Raw genomic sequence first — 19,643 nt, forward strand, 5'->3', positions numbered from 1 at the left:
ACTTCCAGCATTGCATTCATTTATTGAAACATCTCAATTGAAATTCCTTTAATTCCTGGAGGTTTGTTTTTTGTCAACACCTTCAGCGCAGCTTGGACTTCTTCCTTCAGTACCAGGGGTTCTTGATCATATGCTACCTCCTGAAATGGTTGAATGTCGACCAATTCTTTTTGGTACAGTGGCTCTGTGTATTCCTTCTATCTTATTTTTATGCTTCCTGCGTCGTTCAATAATTTACCCATAGAATCCTTCAAGATTGCAACTCGAGGCTCGAATTTTTTCATTTCTTTCAGCTTTAGAAATGCTGGGTGTGTTTTTCCTTTTTGGCTTTCTAACTCCAGGTCTTTGCACATTTCATTATAATATGTTACTCTGTTTTCTCAAGCCACACTTTGAAATCTTCTGTATAGCTCTTTTACTTCATCATTTTTTCCACTCACTTTAGCTACTCTGCATTCAAGAGCAAGTTTCAGAGTCCGTTCTGACATCTATTTTGGGTTTTTCTTTCTTTCCTGCCTTTTTAATGACCTTTTGCTTTCTTCATTTATGATGTCCTTGATGTCATCCCACAATTCATCTGTTCTTTGGTCATTAGTGTTCAATGCATCAAATCTATTCTTGAAATGGTCTCCAGATTCAGGTAGGATATACCCAAAGTCATATTTTGACTCTTGTGGACCTGTTTTAATATTCTTCAGCTTCAACTTGAACTTGCATATGAGCAGCTGTGGTTAGTTTACAGTCGACCCCTGGCTTTGTTCTGACTGATGATATTGATATGACAAAATGGCAGACAAGTGGTACAATGTTTAATATTCAATATTTAATAAACATTCCCATTCACATTTACACCCTTTTCATCAACAAGTCATGGAACTCAGCTCAGTTTTCTCCTTCAGAAAGGGGCATGCACGTGTGTCAGTGACTGCCACAAGCAGCAGATGGCAAGGAAACACTGCAGGTATCTTGTCAAGACTATTGGCTGGCAGCTGGGAAGCCCATTTACACCCCCTGCTGCAGGGAGACCAGGTGTCTGCCCTGACAGGCAGGGAAGTAGGCCTGCAGGTGAGGAAGTGAGCCCTCTTCCCTCCCCATGTTTCCTGTCAATACCAACCTATCCTTAAAAGAGTGCATAAATGTCTTCTTTTCCTTGACACCTTTCTGGGTTGTCCCTTACAAAGCACACAAACATCTCCTCTCTCCCTCTCTCAATCTGTCTCCACTCTCCCTCTTTCATAATCTAGGCATTGGTCACCAGGCTTGAAAGGGAAGTAAACTGAACACAATCCTGGCTTGATACAAGTTGCCATTTCAGACTGACACAGGTGTTCCTGAGGCTGGTTGTAGAGACTGCCTTACAGCACGGGCATTTCTGATGGGCACGGGGCAGGGAAGGAGGAGCAGGCAGCCAGTTGGACTGGACTATAGGATAGAAAATGATACCGGTAAGGAGTGAGCTTCTTGGATCAAGTAGGCACATGAGACTATGTGGGCAGCTCCTGTCTGGAGGGGAGATGAGTAGGCAGAGGGGGACAGGAGCTGGCTGAATGGACACAGAAACAGAGGGTGGAGAGCAGGAGTGTGCGGTCTCATTAGTGGGAGAGAAACTAGGAGTATATTGCAAGGTGTATATAAATTTTTATATAAGAGACTGACTTGATTTGTAAACTTTCACTTAAAGCACAATTTAAAAAAAAAAGGCCAAGGGGGGAAAAAAAGAAATACATTTTATATCACGACCCACTGCACACACAACAAGCACACAGATATGCACGCATAAAGGCATAACTGAAGCAAATGTTTTATACAACCATAGTGATCCTTGCTGTTTGTGATTCACTATTTTTTTTTTTTTTAATTTTTTTGATTTGTTTAAAGTGCTGGTCTTAACCACTGTTTTCACTTCATGACCCACTAGTGTACTACAACCACTGTCAAAAAAACTTCCATGTCATTCACAGAGAAGACTGATGGCGGAGACAAACAATGTGGCAGAAGGTTCCATGGGGTCACAATGGAGGGACACCTGATCCTGCCTTGAGCAAGAAAGAGGGGAGCCAGGAAAGACCTCCCAGGGGAGATGACTCCTGCCATGAGTCCTAGAGAGCATGGTGGAGTTTGACAGATAAAGAAACAGGGATGGGAATTCTATGCAGAGTGAAGGAAGTAAGGGAGGAGCAAGGAAGGGAGATTAAAATATATCATAAGCATCCCATCTTTTATTGTGAGGTGTATTTTTTGAGCACTCACGATTTTTCCTCTAGCCTTAGGGTTGCTCATGGCTGTAATTCTACCTTTCCAAAGCACAACATGGAGCCATGCTTGTGTGGGCCAGGCACCTCTGTGTGTTTTTGAACCTCCAACATTTAGGGTGCCATTTTCACCACCCAGGGACTCCCAAAGGTGGATATAACTAGGGATGTCCCTGGGGCACAAAGAAGCCAGGCCTCCAAGCTTTGGAATCCAGTACTAAGACAGTTTGGGAGGAAGATTTAGCAAAATTAGAATTAAGGGGCAAGTTTCCTATCTTCCCTTCCCATGTCTTTAATCTGAAGATTATTCTTTTTACTTAACTCACTCCTTGCAGCTTTGATAAAGGTGCTAACTGACCCAGGTTTCCTCCATTGTTCATGTAAAGCAAGAGTGCACCAGCATAGCTGCTCTAATGGAAAATGTTGTTAGTTGCAGTCGAGTCAATTCCAACTCATGTCAATCCCATGTGTGCAGAGTAGAACTGCTCCATAGGATTATCAAGGCTGTGACCTTTTGGAAGCAGATCACTGGGTCTGTCTTTCAAGATTCCTCTGGAGAGGTTCAAACCACCAACCTTTTGGCTAGTAGTCAAGCACTTAACCTTGTGCACCACCCAGGGACTCCTTAATGAAAAATAGAATGTCAGAATTAGAATGACCCTTTTTTAGTTCAGAGTGCTTTTGTATGTACTTTGCCTCATTTTTTTTTTTTCTCAATGTGCTTGTGAGATATACAACAAAAGCACTATATGTACAGAAAAGGACACTGAGACTCAAGGAGGTGATCTAACTTACCTAAAGACAGTCACATGGGCAGACCCAGGACGCAAACCCAGACCATCTGATTCTCAGGCCAGTGCTTTATGACACTCCCCATGCCTTTTTGCATGATTTATGCCACAACACCCTGAGGGGACTCTGGTCACAACCCCGGTACTTTTAGTCCTAAAGTCCTGCAGTTTGATGCTCTACAGGTTCCCACTGTGTCAGGCAGTTTTCTTAAGGAGGTGCTGGAAATTCCAATTGGCTTTCACTCTGCCGTGGAACCTGAGGTACCTTCTTCCACGGCAAGGTCTCCCCAGCCAGGCTAGGGTACGTGCCATGTTTCTCCACTCTCAGATCCATTGTCAGCTGACTGCAGAAACGCCTGCCTGCTTTGCAGCCCCCTTGTGATTGTACTTCCAGCAGAGAGCAATTTCTGAATCAAATGTTAAGTACTCTATGAGGTAGAAAAGTATCCTTTGGGAATTGTGTGTATAATCCATTTTTGGCCTCAAAGAATGGTGGCATAAAATAGAGTAACTACAATAGGGCTCATGGAGTTTCTGTACCACTCCTTGAGGAGAAAGGAAGTGGCATTGGCCTGTTACCAAACCACCAAAATCCCCATCTTAAGGGATTTTACTATGCACCTATGTGTCAGAGTCTAGCTTCCCATTTTTAGATAAGAAATGATAATAATAATATCACCACCTGTTATGGATTGAATTGTGTCCCCCAAAAAGATATGTTGAAGTCCTAATCCCTGTACCTGTGAACATGACTGTTTGGAAATAGGGTTTTTCTCTTGTTATTTCAATGAGGTCATGCTGGAGTAGGGTGGGTCTTAAACCTAATCACTTCTGAATGGTGTCTTATAAATGGGAGAACAGACACAGAGACACAGACACACAGGGGGGAGATGCCATGCGAGGATCATCTACAAGCCAAGGAATGTCAAGAACACCAAGACAATTAAATGGAAAAACAACAGTCTTTTCAACAAAAGAATGAAGTTGGACCCCTGCCTCACACCATATACAAAAATGAACTCAAACTGGAACAAAGACTTAAATGTAAGAGCTAAAACTATAAAACACTTGGAAGAAAATATAGGGGTAAATCTTCATGATCATGGATTAGGCAATGGTTTCTTAAATATTACACCAAAAACACAAGCAACTAAAGAAATAGATAAACTCTGTATCATCAAAAGTAAAAAAAAATTGTGCTTTAAAGGATGCCATCAATAAAATTAAAAGACAAATCACAGAATGAGAAAAAATGTTTGCAAATCATATATCTGAGAAGAAACTTGTATCCATAATATACAAAGGACAATTACAACTCAATAATAAAAGGACAAATAACCCAATTAAAAAATGGACAAAAGTCTTGAATAGATGTTTTTCCAAAGAAGATACACAAATGGCCAATAAGCACACAAAAAGATGTTCAACATCATTAGCCATCAGAGACAGGCAAATCAAAGCCAATGAGATACTGGTTCACACCTGCTAGGATGGGTATAATCAAAAAGATAATAACAAGCGCTGGTGAGGATATGGAGAAATTGGAACCCTTATACAGTGCTGGTGGGAATGTAAAATAGTGCTGCCATTTTGGAAAACAGTCTGACAAATCCTCAAACGGTTAAACATAGAGTTACCATATGATCTAGCAATTCTTCTCCTAAACACCCAAGAGAAATGAAAACATATGCCTACATAAAAACTTGTACACTAATGTTCATAGCACCATTATTCATAACAGACAAAAAGTATAAACAACCCAAAAGTCCATCAACTTATGAAAGGATAAACAAAATGTGATATATCCACACAACAGACTATTATTCAACAATATAAAGAAATGAAGTCCTAATACATACTATAACATGGATAAACCTTGAAAACACCTGCTGAATGAAAGAAGCTAATCACAAAGGACCACAAATTGTATGATTCCATTTATATGAAATGTCCAGAATAGGCAAATCTATAGGGACAGAAGAGTAGATTAGTGAATAGTGGTTAGGGAGAAATACCGAATGAACTATTAATGCATACAGGGTTTGTGTGGGTGTGCGTTTTAATTGTACTTTAGATGAAGGTTTACAGAACAAACTAGTTTCTCATTAAACAGTTAGTACACATATTGTTAATGACATTGGTTAACAACCCCATGACATGTCAACACTCTCCCTTCTCGGCCTTGGGTTCCCTCTTACCAGCTTTCCTGTCTCCTCCTGACTTCTAGTCCTTGCCCCTGGGCTCCTGTGCCCCTTTAGTCTCATTTTGTTTTATGGATCTGTCTAATCTTTGGCTCAAGGGTGAACCCCGGGAGTGACTTCATTACTGGGCTAAAAGGGTGTCCAGGGACCACACTCTCAGGGTTTCTCCAGTCTCCATCAAGCCAGTAAGTCTGGTCTTTTTGTGAGTTAGAATTTTGTTCTACATTTTTCTCTAGCTTTGGGACCCTCTATTGTGATCCCAGGGTACAGGGCCTTTTAAGGGATGATGAAAATGTTCTAAAATTTATTGTTGTTATAGGATAGATGCACAAATCTGTGAATATAGTACCAGCCATGGAAGTGTGCACTTTAAATGGATGAATTGTATGGTATGTGAATTAAATCTCAAAAAAAAAAAGCTTTTTTAAAAAAATCAAAACAGTTTCTTCCATTGTATTTACAGCATCAAGAGAAGTCTCCCTGCATTGAGTATGTTGTGTGTATGTGTGTGTTTTTAAGATCAAACACTCAAGCTTCAAGCTGGAAGAATAAAATTCAAGCTGAGCCACTGGGGCAGCTCTGCCTCAGAAGCAGGATGCTGGAGTTCTAGTCTTAGGATTTCCACAAGATATTTATTTATTTATTGGGTGATTAACTTATGTTTATTTTCTTGTGATTTAGGTGAAAGTTTACAGAGAAAATTAGTTTCTGTTTAAACAGTTAATACACAAATTGCTTTGTGACATTGGTTGCCAAACCTGCGATGTGCCAACACTCTCCCCTTCTCCACTCCAGTTTCCCTGTTTCCATTCGTCCAGTCTTCCTGTCCCTTCCCACCTTCTCGTCTGTGCGTTTCGGTTGGTGTGCCCATTAGTCTTGTATACATGATTGAACTATGAAGCACGACCGTCACGTGTGCTATTGTTTGCCCTATAGACCTGTCTAATATTTGGCGGAAGGGTGAACCTCAGGAGTGACGTCAGTACTGAGTTAAAAGGGTGTCCGAGAGCCATACTCTCAGGGTTTCTCCAGTCTCTATTGTACCAGTAAGACTGGTTTTTTGGTTTTTGTGCATGTGTGTATGTGAATTTGAATTTTGTTCTACATTTTTCTCCTGCTCTGTCCGGGACCCTCTATTGTGATCCCTGCCAGAGCAGTTGGTGGTGGTAACCGGGTACCATCTAGTTGTTCTGGGCTCAGTCTGGTGGAGAGTCCACACAAGATTTATGACCTTGGATCAATCATTAAACTTCTCTGAGACTCGAGTTTCTTTACCTATAAAATAGAAACTTCAGACTAGGTAAACCTTCAGTTCGAAGTTTAAATAGTATATTTTCAAAGATTCTGGAAAAAGCTTAAATATTGTATCTTATCATTTTCCTGTCTTCATTTTGTCTCCTCTGAATAACAACAATCTTGGGCAGGGGTGCTATAAAAGCCCATTCTCATTGATGGTAGACTATAGGATGTTCACAGTGTTGTAATGAGGTGCCCCTGGTCATGACTCTTCCTCCAGCTTCCCTCCCCTGCTGTTTCTCCTGCTTCTCAAAGCAGGAGGGGCTGGGTTTGCAGACTTGCACAGAACACCTATGCACAGGGTTACCCAAAAGTGGGAATGAGTTATTCTCTCTGCACATGTCTGTGCAGGATCTTATGCTGACTGTGGTTCTGCTCCCCAGCATGGGGGTGAAGTGCTGTCTGAGGGCCACACTAGGCTGGCTTGGCTGCATCACCATGAGACCACAGCTTCTTCCTGACCAACAACCCAAGTGGCAAGGCTGAGAGGCACCCAGATCACTTGGTCACCCTGGAAATAGAGGGTGCTCAAATTTGACCATAAGGTAGACTCATCCACATTCTAAAGATGGGGAAGGGAGGACAGGCCCCAACTAGCGAGTGAGGAACTCCCTAAAGTATATTGCTTATGATTATCTTTCCGTAAAAGGCAGGAGAGTCATGGTGAGGATGTTCAGTTTTAGGTATTTAGTGTGGGTAGGGTTTAGGCGGTACAATGAATTGTGTTCACTGTGGAGCAAAAGCCCAACGTGGCCAAGAGAATATTTAATTCAGATTAATTACCAAACATTGTCACCTTAATTAAGATGTGTACCCTTGAACCCCACCACCTGTCAGTTTGTTGTCCTGTGGTGGCTTATGTGTTGCTGTGATGCTGGAAGCTCTGCTACCAGCAGGATCACCCATGGGGGACAGGTTTCGGTGGAGCTTCCAGACTAAGAAGAAAGACCTGACTATCTACTTCCTAAAATTAGCCCACGGAAACCCTATGGATCACAACACGTATTGTCTAATATTGTACTGGAAGACAAGGCCCCTAGGTTGGAAGGCACTCAACAATGGACTGAAACATATCAATGACCACAGAGATGGTGTAGGACTGTGACAGCAACCAACAACAACAAAAATCCCTGAACCAAGAATGTCTAAGATCCTCATTCCTCTGAGTGGCTATTGGGAGTAAACCGACCACTGAGAGGTGAGTGCTCACTCTTGTGAAGTAGTGTAAAGGGAGTCAGGAAAATGGAAACTGGCCAAGTCTGATGGACAAAGGCAGGAACGGAGAGGAGTTCTAAGAAGACAGGATGACTGGCTCAGCCAGGAGATGGCATAACCATGCCTCACACATATCTGCTCCTTCACATGACACTCTGAGGCCTAATCAAGCCTATGACTTTCCACAGAGCAAGCAACTCAAAATGGTCCAGCCAAATCCATCTGAGGGAGAATTTCAGGACGATGAGAGTACCATGCCTGGGACCAGGGACAAAAGATGGTTTAAAGGGCCTTTACTTCCTCTTCTGTGCTCTACACCCATTAAATAGATTTCTTGTCCTTATTTAAGTGACCAGCTGTCACCACAGGCAGGGAAGTGATAGAGGATTTGGAAAAGCCAGGCTTTACATTCCTTTGCCCATCCTAGAAGCTACCAGAGCCCTCCAGAGACCACCCACTCACCTTTGCACCTCAGGAGGCTCCCTCTGGATTTTGGAGCTGGCCTCCACCACCTCTTTGGCAACTTTACCACTGCAAAAGACAGAAACACAACGTGTATGCACAGATGCTATATGTATACATATATGTGTATGTGTATAGGTATGTTGCTGTTGCTGTCAGGTACAGTTGAGCCAATTCCGACTCACAGTGACCCTTTAGGACAGAGTAGAACTACCCCATAGGGTTTCCTAGGCTGATATCTTTACGGGAGCAGATCACCAGGTCTCCTCTCCCACGGAGTGGCTGGTAGATTCGAACCGCCAACCTTTCAAATTAGCAGCTGAGTGCCTAACCCATTGTGACACCAGGACTCCTTATGTGTAAGTATATATCTATATGTGTATGGGTAAATACTGATGAGTGCATATGAGTACATGCAGGAGGGGAAGGGTGTGCACAAATGTTACTTATGTTTTTTAACATCACAGTGGTCTGACCCTGCTCTAGGAATCCACCCCTTCTCTCTTCCATGAGGGGAAGTTACTATGGAGTTTGAGGGGACCCCAAGAGCAGAAGAGACAAATGAATAGAAAGGCAAGGGCTAAAATTGGGGCACAAATCAAAGCGTACTTATTTACAAGCAAAATATTCAAATGCAAAAAAGGGGGGCTACCCCCACCCCAACCCAGTACTTGAAACAAAACCAGTGATACCCACCTATATCGAAATCTACTTCCTTTAAAAAAGATCTTGCTGCTTGACACAGTCTTGATCTGACTGGACTTTGCATACCTTTAAGAAAAAGCAGAGCAGAGGTGGTGATGACATTGGAAAGTCCAAGTAGGACATGCCATGGAGCTATGGCAGTTGGATTTTTTGACTGCAAGAAAGAAATATGTTTATATCGTGACTTGGCACACACTTGCAAAACCGAAAGAGCAGTTTCACAAAAGATGGTTACTTTTACCAAGAATGTTGCAAGCTGATATTTTCCATGCTGTTTTCTTTCATTAAAAAAAAAAAAAAAAAATGCTACAAGATGGCAGGAAGGGACAGGAAAACGGGACAAATGGAAACAGGGAACCTGGGGTGGAAAAAAGGAGAGTGGTGACACATCGTGGGGTTGGCAACCAATGTCACAAAACAATTTGTGTATTAACTGTTTAATGAGAAACTAATTGGCTCTGTAAATTTTCACTTAAATTTAAAAAAAAAGAAAATGCTGGTCATGACCCACACATTTGATTTCATAAATCACTTATGGGTCACAACCTGCAGAAAAGACCAGGCAGTCCTGTTGATCAGAAGGGATTCTTTCCCAATTTCTATTTGAAAGACATTGATTGAGAGGGTGGCATTTTGTGACATGCATCATTAAGTTCAGTGGTGCTGGGGGCACATTCTTGCTTGTGCCTATCTCAATAGTGCAGCAAAAAACAGCTTCCCTGGATCACTATGTCACAAGGAACCCACTTACTGTGGGTAAGAGAAGGGGCTAAGGGCCCATGTCATCATGGAAATGGGACGCTGGTTTCTTCGTATTCGCGGGTAAAGTCACTATGACCCAGTGCCCTTTCAAAGAATCTGCGATGGTAGATGACTAACATACACGCGGAACAAGGAGCCCAGCCAAGCTCTGATTCAGCACCACTCAACCATACCCATAAATAAAAACAAAACAACAACACTCTGAAAACCAGCCTAGAACACAGGCCGCCTGGAATCTGCACACAGGACACCAAGTTCGTGTCATAGCTGAGGATGCCTGTATGTCAGCCACTCAAAGCCTTCTGCAGTTAAATCCAACCAGTTAGTCCATCTCCCAGAGACTAGGATCGTTTAAAATACTGATTATCACAAAATCTTCACAAACAAAGCAATACGCTCTATAGAATTCTGAGCAAAGACTGGCACACAACCAGGGCCACACTTAGTAGTTTGGGGCCAGCAGTGATTCCCACCCTCCACCTCTTGATTCACTCAGCAAATACTTACAGAGTGTCGACCATGCTCTTAAACTAAGCCAGGGAAGACACCTGGTCTCCACATTCATGGAGTGTTAGGTCTACAGGCAGAAACGGGTATTAATCTAGTAACCACGTAAATAAATGTAAACTACAAGCTGTGGTGTGGGCTACGGGGGAAAAGTTGCAATGAGAGCATGGGGGAAGCTGATCTGGTCTGGAGACCCAGGGAAAGGGCCCCAAGGAGGGGATTTCTGAGCTGAGATCCAGGGTGGGAAGATGCTAACCAGGGGAGGGTTGGAGGCCATGGAAGGTGTTCCTCTTGAAAGCTCGGCAGGCACAAAGGCCCTGAACTGTGACAGGTGCCAAAAAGACAGGTGCATTTCCCTATTGTACTTGGACCCACAATCAACACCCATGGAAGCAGCAGTCAAGAATTCAAAAGACACATTGTACTGGGTAAATCTGCTGCAAAGAACCTCTTTAAAGTGTTGAAAAGCAAAGATGTCACCTTGAAGACTAAGGTGCACCTGACCCAAGCCATGGTATTTTCAATCGCATCATATGCATTTGAAAGCTGGACAATGAATAAGGAAGACCGAAGAAGAATTGATGCCTTTGAATTGTGGTGTTGGCAAAGAATATTGAATATACCATGGACTGCCAAAAGAACGAACAAATCTGTCTTAGAAGAAGTACAACCAGAATGCTCCTTAGAAGCAAGGATGGTAAGACTGTGTCTTACATACTTCGGATATGTCGTCAGGAGGGATCAGTCCCTGGAGGAGGACATCATGCTTGGCAGAGTACAGGGTCAGCGGAAAAGAAGAAGACCCTCAATGAGGTGGATTGACACAGTGGCTGCAACAATGAGCTCAAGCATAACAATGATTGTGAGGATGGCTCAGGACCCAGCAGTGTTTCGTTCTGTTGTGCATAGGGTTGCTATGAGTCGGAATCGACTGGACAGCACCTAACAACAACAACAATTTCCCCATGTTGTTGTTATTGTAATGAAGGAAGAAAAGCCAATGTGCAAAATGCCTTAAGAGATTTGTCAGAGGTGATATTTTGCAGACCTGACTTTAAGCAGTTCTCATTAAGGATTTTGGTCTTGGTCCAAAGGATAATAGAAAGCCATGGTAACAATCTTTTGCAAAGAACCCTCCCAACTCACCCCTAACTAATCTTAGAAAAGCATCCCTGTTACCTGCCAGCCGCCCATGCCCACGCCTTATAACGATAGTGAGTGTAAGCCCATCTCTGTAAAGAGCCTGAGACAACGGAGAAGGACACCAGCTAGAAATGATAAGCACAGATAGGCAGATGCAAGGGGGAGCGCAGGCTCAGGGAGAATTACTATCAAGGCAGGGATCCATAGAGGATGGTGCAGGAGTCCTAAGGACAGGTAGGAGCACATAAGATCCACAACAGGGGTCCTGACACCAGGACACGCAGGCTGATGGCCAGAGCCTCATTCAGTCCAGGGCATAGCCAGTCACGAGGATACCAGTCCATGTGCACCCCAGCAAGCCCTTCTCCTCTTTCTGTGAGGACATGCCTGCTCTGTACCTCTGCCCCTGCACCCTAGAGAGCTGTGGGACCTGACGCATGATCAAGTGAGCCTGAGGAAAGGACAAGCACCTTCTCCCTCTCCCCACCATCTTGGCAGTTGTTGTTCCTGGGTCTTCAGAGGTAGGGGGAGGAGAAATCTTAGAAAAAGCTTCTGCTTTTCTTTCTTTGTTTTTTTCTTGCTTTTTTTTGTTCAGAGCTCCTAAGGATCATTGGGGCAAGTTAGTTTGTTAAAAAAAAAAAAAAAAAAAGATTAAAAGCCTTAATTGGAGTGTTTGGAATTCAGACTTAACACCAGTAGCTACCATTGAGTGATCTTGACTCATGGTGACCTCACCTGTGTCAAAGTAGAACGGTGCTACATAGGGTTTTCAATGGCTGGTTTTCCAGAAGTAGACTCCCAGGTCTTTCTCCTGAGGCACTCAAACCTCCAACCTTTTGGTTAGCAGCCAAGTGCGTTAACTGTTCGCACCATCCAAGAACTCCAAACTCAACACTGTGCCCATTTTATAGAAGCTCAAAGACATGTGGAGTGTCTTAGTTATCTAGTGCTGCTATAACAGAAATACCATAAATGAGTGGCTTTAACAAACAGAAATTTATGCTCTCACAGCTTAGGAGGCTAAAAGTCCGAATTCAGTGCCCCAGCTCTAGAGAAAGGCTTTCTTCCTCTGTCAGCTCTGGAGGAAGGTCCTTGTCTCCTTTCAACATCTGTGGGTCCAGCATTCCTTCGAGATCTCCATGTGTCTTGCCATAGCAGGTTGCAGTTCAGGATCAGAAACCACTCAGGATACAGTTCTTCAGTCAGCACAGCTTCTCGGCCATGCCCACAGGCAGGGCTCTTTTCCTCTCTCAGCCACCTAGGCCCCTCAGCCTGGCCTGGCCTCTGCCCTGCTCGGGCAAGTGTTCAGCTCTTCAGCTCCACTGATAAGTACCCACTCTGCCAGTAAGCCTCTGCCCAAAGGCATTCAGCTCTCTAGCTCCATGGGTTGGTGTGATGGTTAAGGCTATGTGTCAACTTGGCTGGGCCATGATCCTCAGTGGTTTGACAGTTATAATGTAGTTTGGCTTTTTCATGATGTAATCACTTCCATAACGAGATTTGATATAATGTGATCACCTCCATGATGAGATCTGCTGTGAAGCAGTTAGTTGAGAGGGAATTTCCTTGGGGGTGTGGCTTGCATCCAAACTAGGTGGACTTACTGGCAGGGCTAACTGGCTTTTACTTGCTCTGAATCCTGCAGCTGGTTCCCGTTCTTCTGACCTTCGATTCTTGAGACTTGAGCTAGTAGCTTACCTGCCATCCTACCTGCCGATTTTGGGATTCATCTACCTCTACAGCCTGTCGAGCCAGAGGCCTGCTATCTGACCTTCCAATCTTGGATTCGCCAGCACCTGTGGCAACATGAGTCAGGAGAAACCTCCAGCCTGATCTACAGACTTGGGACTTTCTAGCCTCTACAGCCATATGAGAGATTTCTTTATATAAATCTCTCTATGTATATATTTATAAACTGCACTGGCTTTCCTTCTCTAGAGAGCCTAGCCTAAGACATTCAGCAAGCCTAGCTCAACCCACAAGTACCCAGGGGACCCACACCGCCAGCAAGCCTCCTGCTAGAAGGCACTCAGCTCTCTCACTCCGTGGGTCAGCACACCCACTGCACCATCTCCTGCCAGTCTCCTGCTTCTGCTGCTGCTGGTTCTCTGCTGCTGCTTCTCGCTGTCTCATGCCATCTCCATTGTTACAGCTCTCTGTCTACTGGGTCTTGGAGGCTCTCAGTGCAGGGACCCCCCAGTCCAAAGGATGCACTCTGCTCCCCCTTTTCTTTCTTGGTGGTGGTGAGGTCCCCTGTCTCTGCTTGCTTCTCGTTCCTTTTATCTCTTGTAAGAAAAAAGGTACACTCAAGTAAAGGTGTGACTTGAGTAAGGGTGTTACCCCCTTGTAAAGTGATGACTCAAGATACACGCCACCCTAATCCTGCCTCATTAACATATAGAGGTTAGGATTTACAGCACATTACAAAATGGAGGATAATTATATCAGATCACAAATTGGTGGACAACCACACAATACTGGAAATCATGGTCTAGCCAAGTTGACACATATTTTTGAGGGGACATAATTCAATCTATAACATAGAGCAAGCATAGTTGTTAACAGAGGCAACTGCACTGCCTCACACTGGGCTTTCTGGGGAGAGGTGGGCCACTCTTGTTCACAGTTCAGCCGCAGCTGCTTCCCTTCCAGGCCTCATGAGGAGGCCCCCATCTTCTCCTTAGACCCAGGCTAGCCTCCTGGTGGGGGGAAGGGGCCTCAGAGCTGAGCTGTATCCAGAAAAAACCTTCAGTGTGCCTCGAGAAAGATAGGTCCAAATATACAGAGAAAGTGAGCAGCTGTCCGTTCAGGATGAGAGCAGTGAATAAAATGTTTGCTCCTTTTGGTAGCTGATTCCCCTGATGATGAACTGTGTCTCGTGATTTGGTCAGAGACGCCCTCCTGGGAGCATTACTGCCAATTCTCAGCCATCCCAAAGGCCAGGTAGACTCCCATAATGTTTCAGTTGAGATCTTTAATGGGATTTTAACGGGGGGGGTTTACTCTGGGAGCCTGAAGAACACAAACCAACAGGGCGTTAGGAAACACTGAGAGCAGGTGGGAGGGAAATGGACAGAAGAAATAGAAAGGTAGCCAGGTAAAAGGACACTAAGCCAGTGGGTCCCAAACCTGGCCGTGACCAGCAGCACCTGGAGGAGGTGTTAAAATCACAGGTGCTCAGGCTTGATCACTAGAAACTCTGATTCAGCAGGTCTAGAGAGGGGCCCAAGGTGATGCCAAAGCAGCTCGTCCTCCCACTTGCACTTGAGATCCTTTGTGTCCCCAAGTTCTCCTTGGACAACCCCAGAGGTGGAGTAGTATCCAAAACTGCAGTGGTCCAGGTTCCTTCCTGCTTCTGGCTATGGACCCTGTCAAGTCACTTAGCTTTTCTGAGCTCTATTTTCTCCATGTATTTTTAAAAAGAGGGAGAATGTTATGATACCTAATCCATAGGGTTGCAAGGAGGGTTAAAGGAGATGAGATTATGTCAAAGCATCTAGCATGGTATGTAGGAGTCCCTGGGTGGTGCAAACAGTTAAGCACGTGACTACTAGCCGAAAGGTTGGTGGCTCCAGTTCACCCAGGGGTGCCTCAGAAGACAGGCCTGGTGATCTACTTCTGAAAGGTCACAGTCTTGAAAACCCTACAGAGCACAGTTCTACTCTTCTCAGATGGGGTTGCCATGAGTCAGAATGGACTCGAGGGCAACTAACAACAACAAAGCATGGTAAAGCCACTGCCGTCAAGTCCATTCCGACTCATAACCACCCCACAGGACAGAGTAGAACTGCCCCACAAGATTTCCAAGGAGTGGCTGATGGATTCGAACTGCTGCCCTTTTGGTTAGCAGCCAAGTTCTTAACCACTGCTCCAGTATCTGCTCATTATATATTAGTTCTCCCCTCTCTCTTCCTCCCTAGGAGTCCCTGGGTGGTGGAAATGGTTAAAGTGATTGGGTGCTAACTAAAAAGTTGGAGGCTTAAATCCACACAGAGGCACCTCAGAAGAAAAGTCTGGTGATCTCCTTCCAAAAATCAGTCATTGAAAACCCTACAGAGCACAATTCTACTCTGACACACAGGGTCGCCAAGAGTCGGAATTGACTCCAAGGCAACTGTTTTGTTTTTTTTTCTTCCTCCCTGCTTGCCTTCATTCCTCCCTCTCTTCCTAATATCATCCTCAAAACCTCTCCATTGCCTTCTCACTACTGAGCTTTGAAAGTAAATCGCCTGAATCATGGAGATTGCAGGGACGTGTGTTTAAGACTCTGAAAGCAAATAAAAGGGCCTTTATGCTCTAACTCCAGCTGAAATGTTCCAGGCTTTCTGTTTTCCAGGCTCTCACCTCAACAGCAAGCCCAGGGGAAAAGTCTTCTCACCAAAAGCAATGTTCACACCCTCGTTAAAATAGCTTTCTTCCTTCAAGCCTACTGCCCTCTCCCCACTTCCACCTCTAATTTCCCATCAAAATCCCTACACAGAAGCTTTGACTATTCTCAAACATCTGACCTCACAGAGAAACCCAGAAAGCCCCCAATGTCCCAACACTTGACTTGGGAAAAACTGTGTATCCAAATGGTCGCCGGGTCCGTATTCACATTGCTGCTGCTGCTGCTGATTACCACGTCCCCGTGCCCCAAGAAATGCCAGGGCAGACACTGCACCCAGAGACCCCTTCCCATGCCACTAGAGGACTCTCCTGCCCCCAGTCTTGACATTGAAGCACATGTGACAGTGCAAAGTGAACATGCAAAATGTTTACTAAATGTCACCTGTTGCTACATATAGCTTGTGCTGTTGCTACATATAGCTTGACCCTGCAGGAGCCCACCTTCCCTGGGCCCCAGCCTCCTAGTTCTCTTCTGGCACCTGTTACTACAAGGAATAGGGGTGGAAGTCAGGTTAGGTGCTGGGGAGATGCTGGGTGGTACCCCAAGAGGCCACCTTTAGAATTAATACTACAATTTCCCATTGGAATCATGGTTTACAGCTCCTGAAGTGATCATAACAATAAGAGCATACGCTATTATTGAGGCCTTACTATGGACCAGGCACTATCCAAAGCACTTTCAGTAGGCCCTGCTGAGAACCTCCGACTTAGAACCTTATTACTCACTGTATGGGGCAGGGACTTGCAGCCCCAGCATCACCCGGGAGCTGATTAGAACTATGGAGCCTCATGCCCCAGCCCAGACCCACTGAATCAGAATCCACATTTTAAGATCTCTAGGTAAATCACCTGACCATTAAATTTTGAGAGGCACTAGTTGAGAGAGCTAAAATGGGTTATTTATGAAACACGGAAACCCTGGTGGTGTAGTGGTTAAGAGCTATGGCTGCCAACCAAAAGGATGGTAATTCGAATTCACCAGGTGCTCCTTGGAAACTGTATGGGCAGTTCTACTCTGTCCTAGAGGGTCGCTATGAGTTGGAATCAACTCGACAGCAACACTTTTTTCTTTTTTTTGGTATGATGCATAGGAAGGAGCACTGGCGACACAGCGGTTGAGTGCTTGGCTGCTAACTGAAACGCTGGCAGTTCGAACCCACCAGCCGTTCCTTGGAAGAAAGCATGTGGCAGTCGGCTTCTGGCTTCCATAAAGATTACAGAATCAGAAACCCTATGGGGCAGTTCTGCTCTGTCCTATAAGGTCATGTGAGTCAGAGTTGACTCAGCAGAAACAGGTTTGATGTGCGTATCCCCTGCAATATGTTCCATATGAAACTGGGGACAGAGAGCATGTCATTTGGGTCCCCACTGTACCCCAGTGCCTAGCACAGTATGCGGCATAATGCAGGTATGAGAGAAAAACTCACGGAATTAGAACATCGTGGGCCAGTGCTCCTTCAGCACCTGCAGTGGGTGTGCAGTGAGCCAGCCTCAGGAACGCGGACCCCAGTGCTCGGAGAGTGGGAGCAAGGACAGGGTATCCAATAAGCAAGGTAAGCACGGACCTTCTTGGGCTTACTTACTAATCTGTAGTGCACAATTTCACCTGTTTTTCACCACATAAGAGATAAGGTGAAACCCGTGTGAAATTGTGCACTACTGATTAGTAAGTAAACACAAGCCTGAATATACCTCGCTCACTGTAAGCCTGTACATACCTTTCTTACTGGTTAATCCACCCTTGGTGGGGGCATCTAGTAAACATACGGTACAAAGGAAGCTCTTAAGTGGTAACTATCTGTGAATCTGGTAATCCCTGGGATCTGGATTGGGAGAGAAAATCAGGGTTTCTGCTTCTGGGCTCTGTTCCCAAGCAGCAGATCTCGGAGCCAGGGCTTTCAAACCAGTCTGGTGGCCCTGGGCCAGCAGACAGCCAGCAGCACGTTCATGCCTTAAAAGTGTACTGGGGACTTTCAGGACCTCCTCATAGGACCTCCCTGTTCCCGTGGCAGGTGAAGCACAAAAGGAGGGAACAAATCACCTCCAACCAGGGAAAGAAGAACGGGACCGCGCCCTGCCAGCTGAAACCATTAAAACGCAGGACAGCGCTGGAGGCAGGGCCAGGCCCTCTGCCTGGGAAAGGGACGAGAGTGGCAGAGGAAAGAGGTCCCACCCTTGAGTTTAACAGATCAGAGCCCTTCAGAATCAAAGGGATTGGGCTCTGCACCCAACCAATGCTCAAAAGCCCTTCATCATGAGTGGAGGTAGTAGCAATATTAGGACCAACAGCTTCCATTTATCTATGGGTCACGTGCCTGAAGGAATTAAATGCTACAAGGCAGGTAGTACCAATCCCATTATACAGATGAAAATAAAGATGGGGCTCAAAGAGATCAAGTGCTTTGCTCCCTGCCACAGTGCCAGAAAGCAACAGAGTCCAGATTCAAACCCACATCCATTTGCTTTTAGAGCCCATGTTTGTTCTACTGTGCCACGGCAACATGGCAAGGGCATAGTGTGTTCCAGGCCCTCCATTCTGCAGGGCAGAAGGCTGAGGCCAGAGAGTGCTCAGGTGGCTGGTCCAAGGTCCCACAGTGAGTCAGAACAAGGGGCCTCTCTCCTTCTTCATAAAGAACAGGGATGGTTATGGAATAATGGAGAAGCAAATATTCTGGCAGATCTCAGACAAATACTGTTCTTGTTAGCTGTTGTCCAGTCAGCCCCTGACTCATGACCACCCTATAGGCAATGAGATCAGACCATGGTGATCCACAGGATTTTCACTGGCTGATTTTTGGAAGTCGATCACCAGGCCTTTCTTCCTTTCTTAGTCTGTAAGCTCTGCTGAAACCTGTTCAGCATCATAACAACACGCAAGCCTCCACAGACAATGGAAATTCTAATGGGAGGTGGGGCAGCCCTGGCCTTACCAAAGTAGGGGTGCTGGTGCAAGGACTGGGTCAGCACTAATCAGCCACTGTGCTCACAGCTAAACTTTCCAGAGTCTTCTGGGGCCCCCACAAACAATGGAAAAGGTTTCCCTTAATATACTTATTTGGCCTTTTGAAAGATAAAGTGATCAAACTGACCGTTTGCTAGCTGCCAGCTAAATAATCAGTTTACCCAAAAATGTACAAAAAAGTCACCAATCATGTAAAAATTGTTGAATTGGTAAATATTTCGTTATATGTATTTTTACCAAAAAAGCACAAAGAAAAAGATCCCCCCATTGCAGCTTTTTGTCCGTCTCCCGCCTCCCTTTTCAATCCTGCTTTTGCCTTATTCTTTACTCCATTTACTGACTGATTTCCTCAAAAAAAACTAAAAACCAAACCTATTGCCATCCAGTTGATGTCAACTCATAGTAACCCTATAGGACAGAGGACAACTCCCCCACAGGGTTTCCAAGGAGTGGCAGGTGGATTCGAACTGCCAACCTTTAGGTTAGCAGCTGTAGCTCTTAACCACTATGCCACAAGGGCCTCACACTTGATAAAATAATGTGTACAAAATAATTAGCTAGTATCTCTAAGTTATACTTTGATAGGGGCCATGTGATTTCACTAAAGGATCTTCAAGACTATACTAGAGTCCTTACAAGTAGGACTCATTCAGTTGGCTCTAAAAAAAGGTCTGTCTACTCCTTGGGGTTTCTTCTACTCTCCATCCCATTATGCATGCCTATGGGTAATCGACCAACACCCACCTGTCAGTTTGTTGTAATGTGATGGCTTGCGTGTTCCTGTGATGCTATAAGCTATGTCACTAGTATTTCAAATACCAGCAAGGTCACCCATGGTGAGCAAGTTTTAGCAAAGCTTCCAGACTAAGACTAGGAAGAAAAGGTTTGGCAATCTATTTCTGAAAATTAGCCAGAAAAAACCCTATGGAACACAACAGAACACTGTCTCATATGGTGC

At 44.8% G+C, this 19,643-nt stretch overlaps 1 protein-coding gene across 2 annotated transcripts in view; it reads right to left on the bottom strand.

Annotated features, from left to right (window-relative positions):
* FRMD3 (FERM domain containing 3) overlaps positions 1-19,643 on the bottom strand; it is a 367,315-nt gene that overhangs the window by 52,122 nt on the left and 295,550 nt on the right. For both annotated transcript variants that reach the window (XM_049896889.1, XM_049896890.1), the window contains 2 exons: positions 8,914-8,988; positions 8,218-8,286 (listed from right to left, as the gene is read on the bottom strand). In XM_049896889.1, coding sequence (XP_049752846.1) covers positions 8,218-8,286; positions 8,914-8,988 — 144 coding nt within the window. The remainder of the gene's footprint in view (positions 1-8,217; positions 8,287-8,913; positions 8,989-19,643) is intronic.

Source organism: Elephas maximus, chromosome 9, assembly GCF_024166365.1.
Source record: "Elephas maximus indicus isolate mEleMax1 chromosome 9, mEleMax1 primary haplotype, whole genome shotgun sequence".
Lineage (NCBI taxonomy): Eukaryota > Metazoa > Chordata > Mammalia > Proboscidea > Elephantidae > Elephas > Elephas maximus.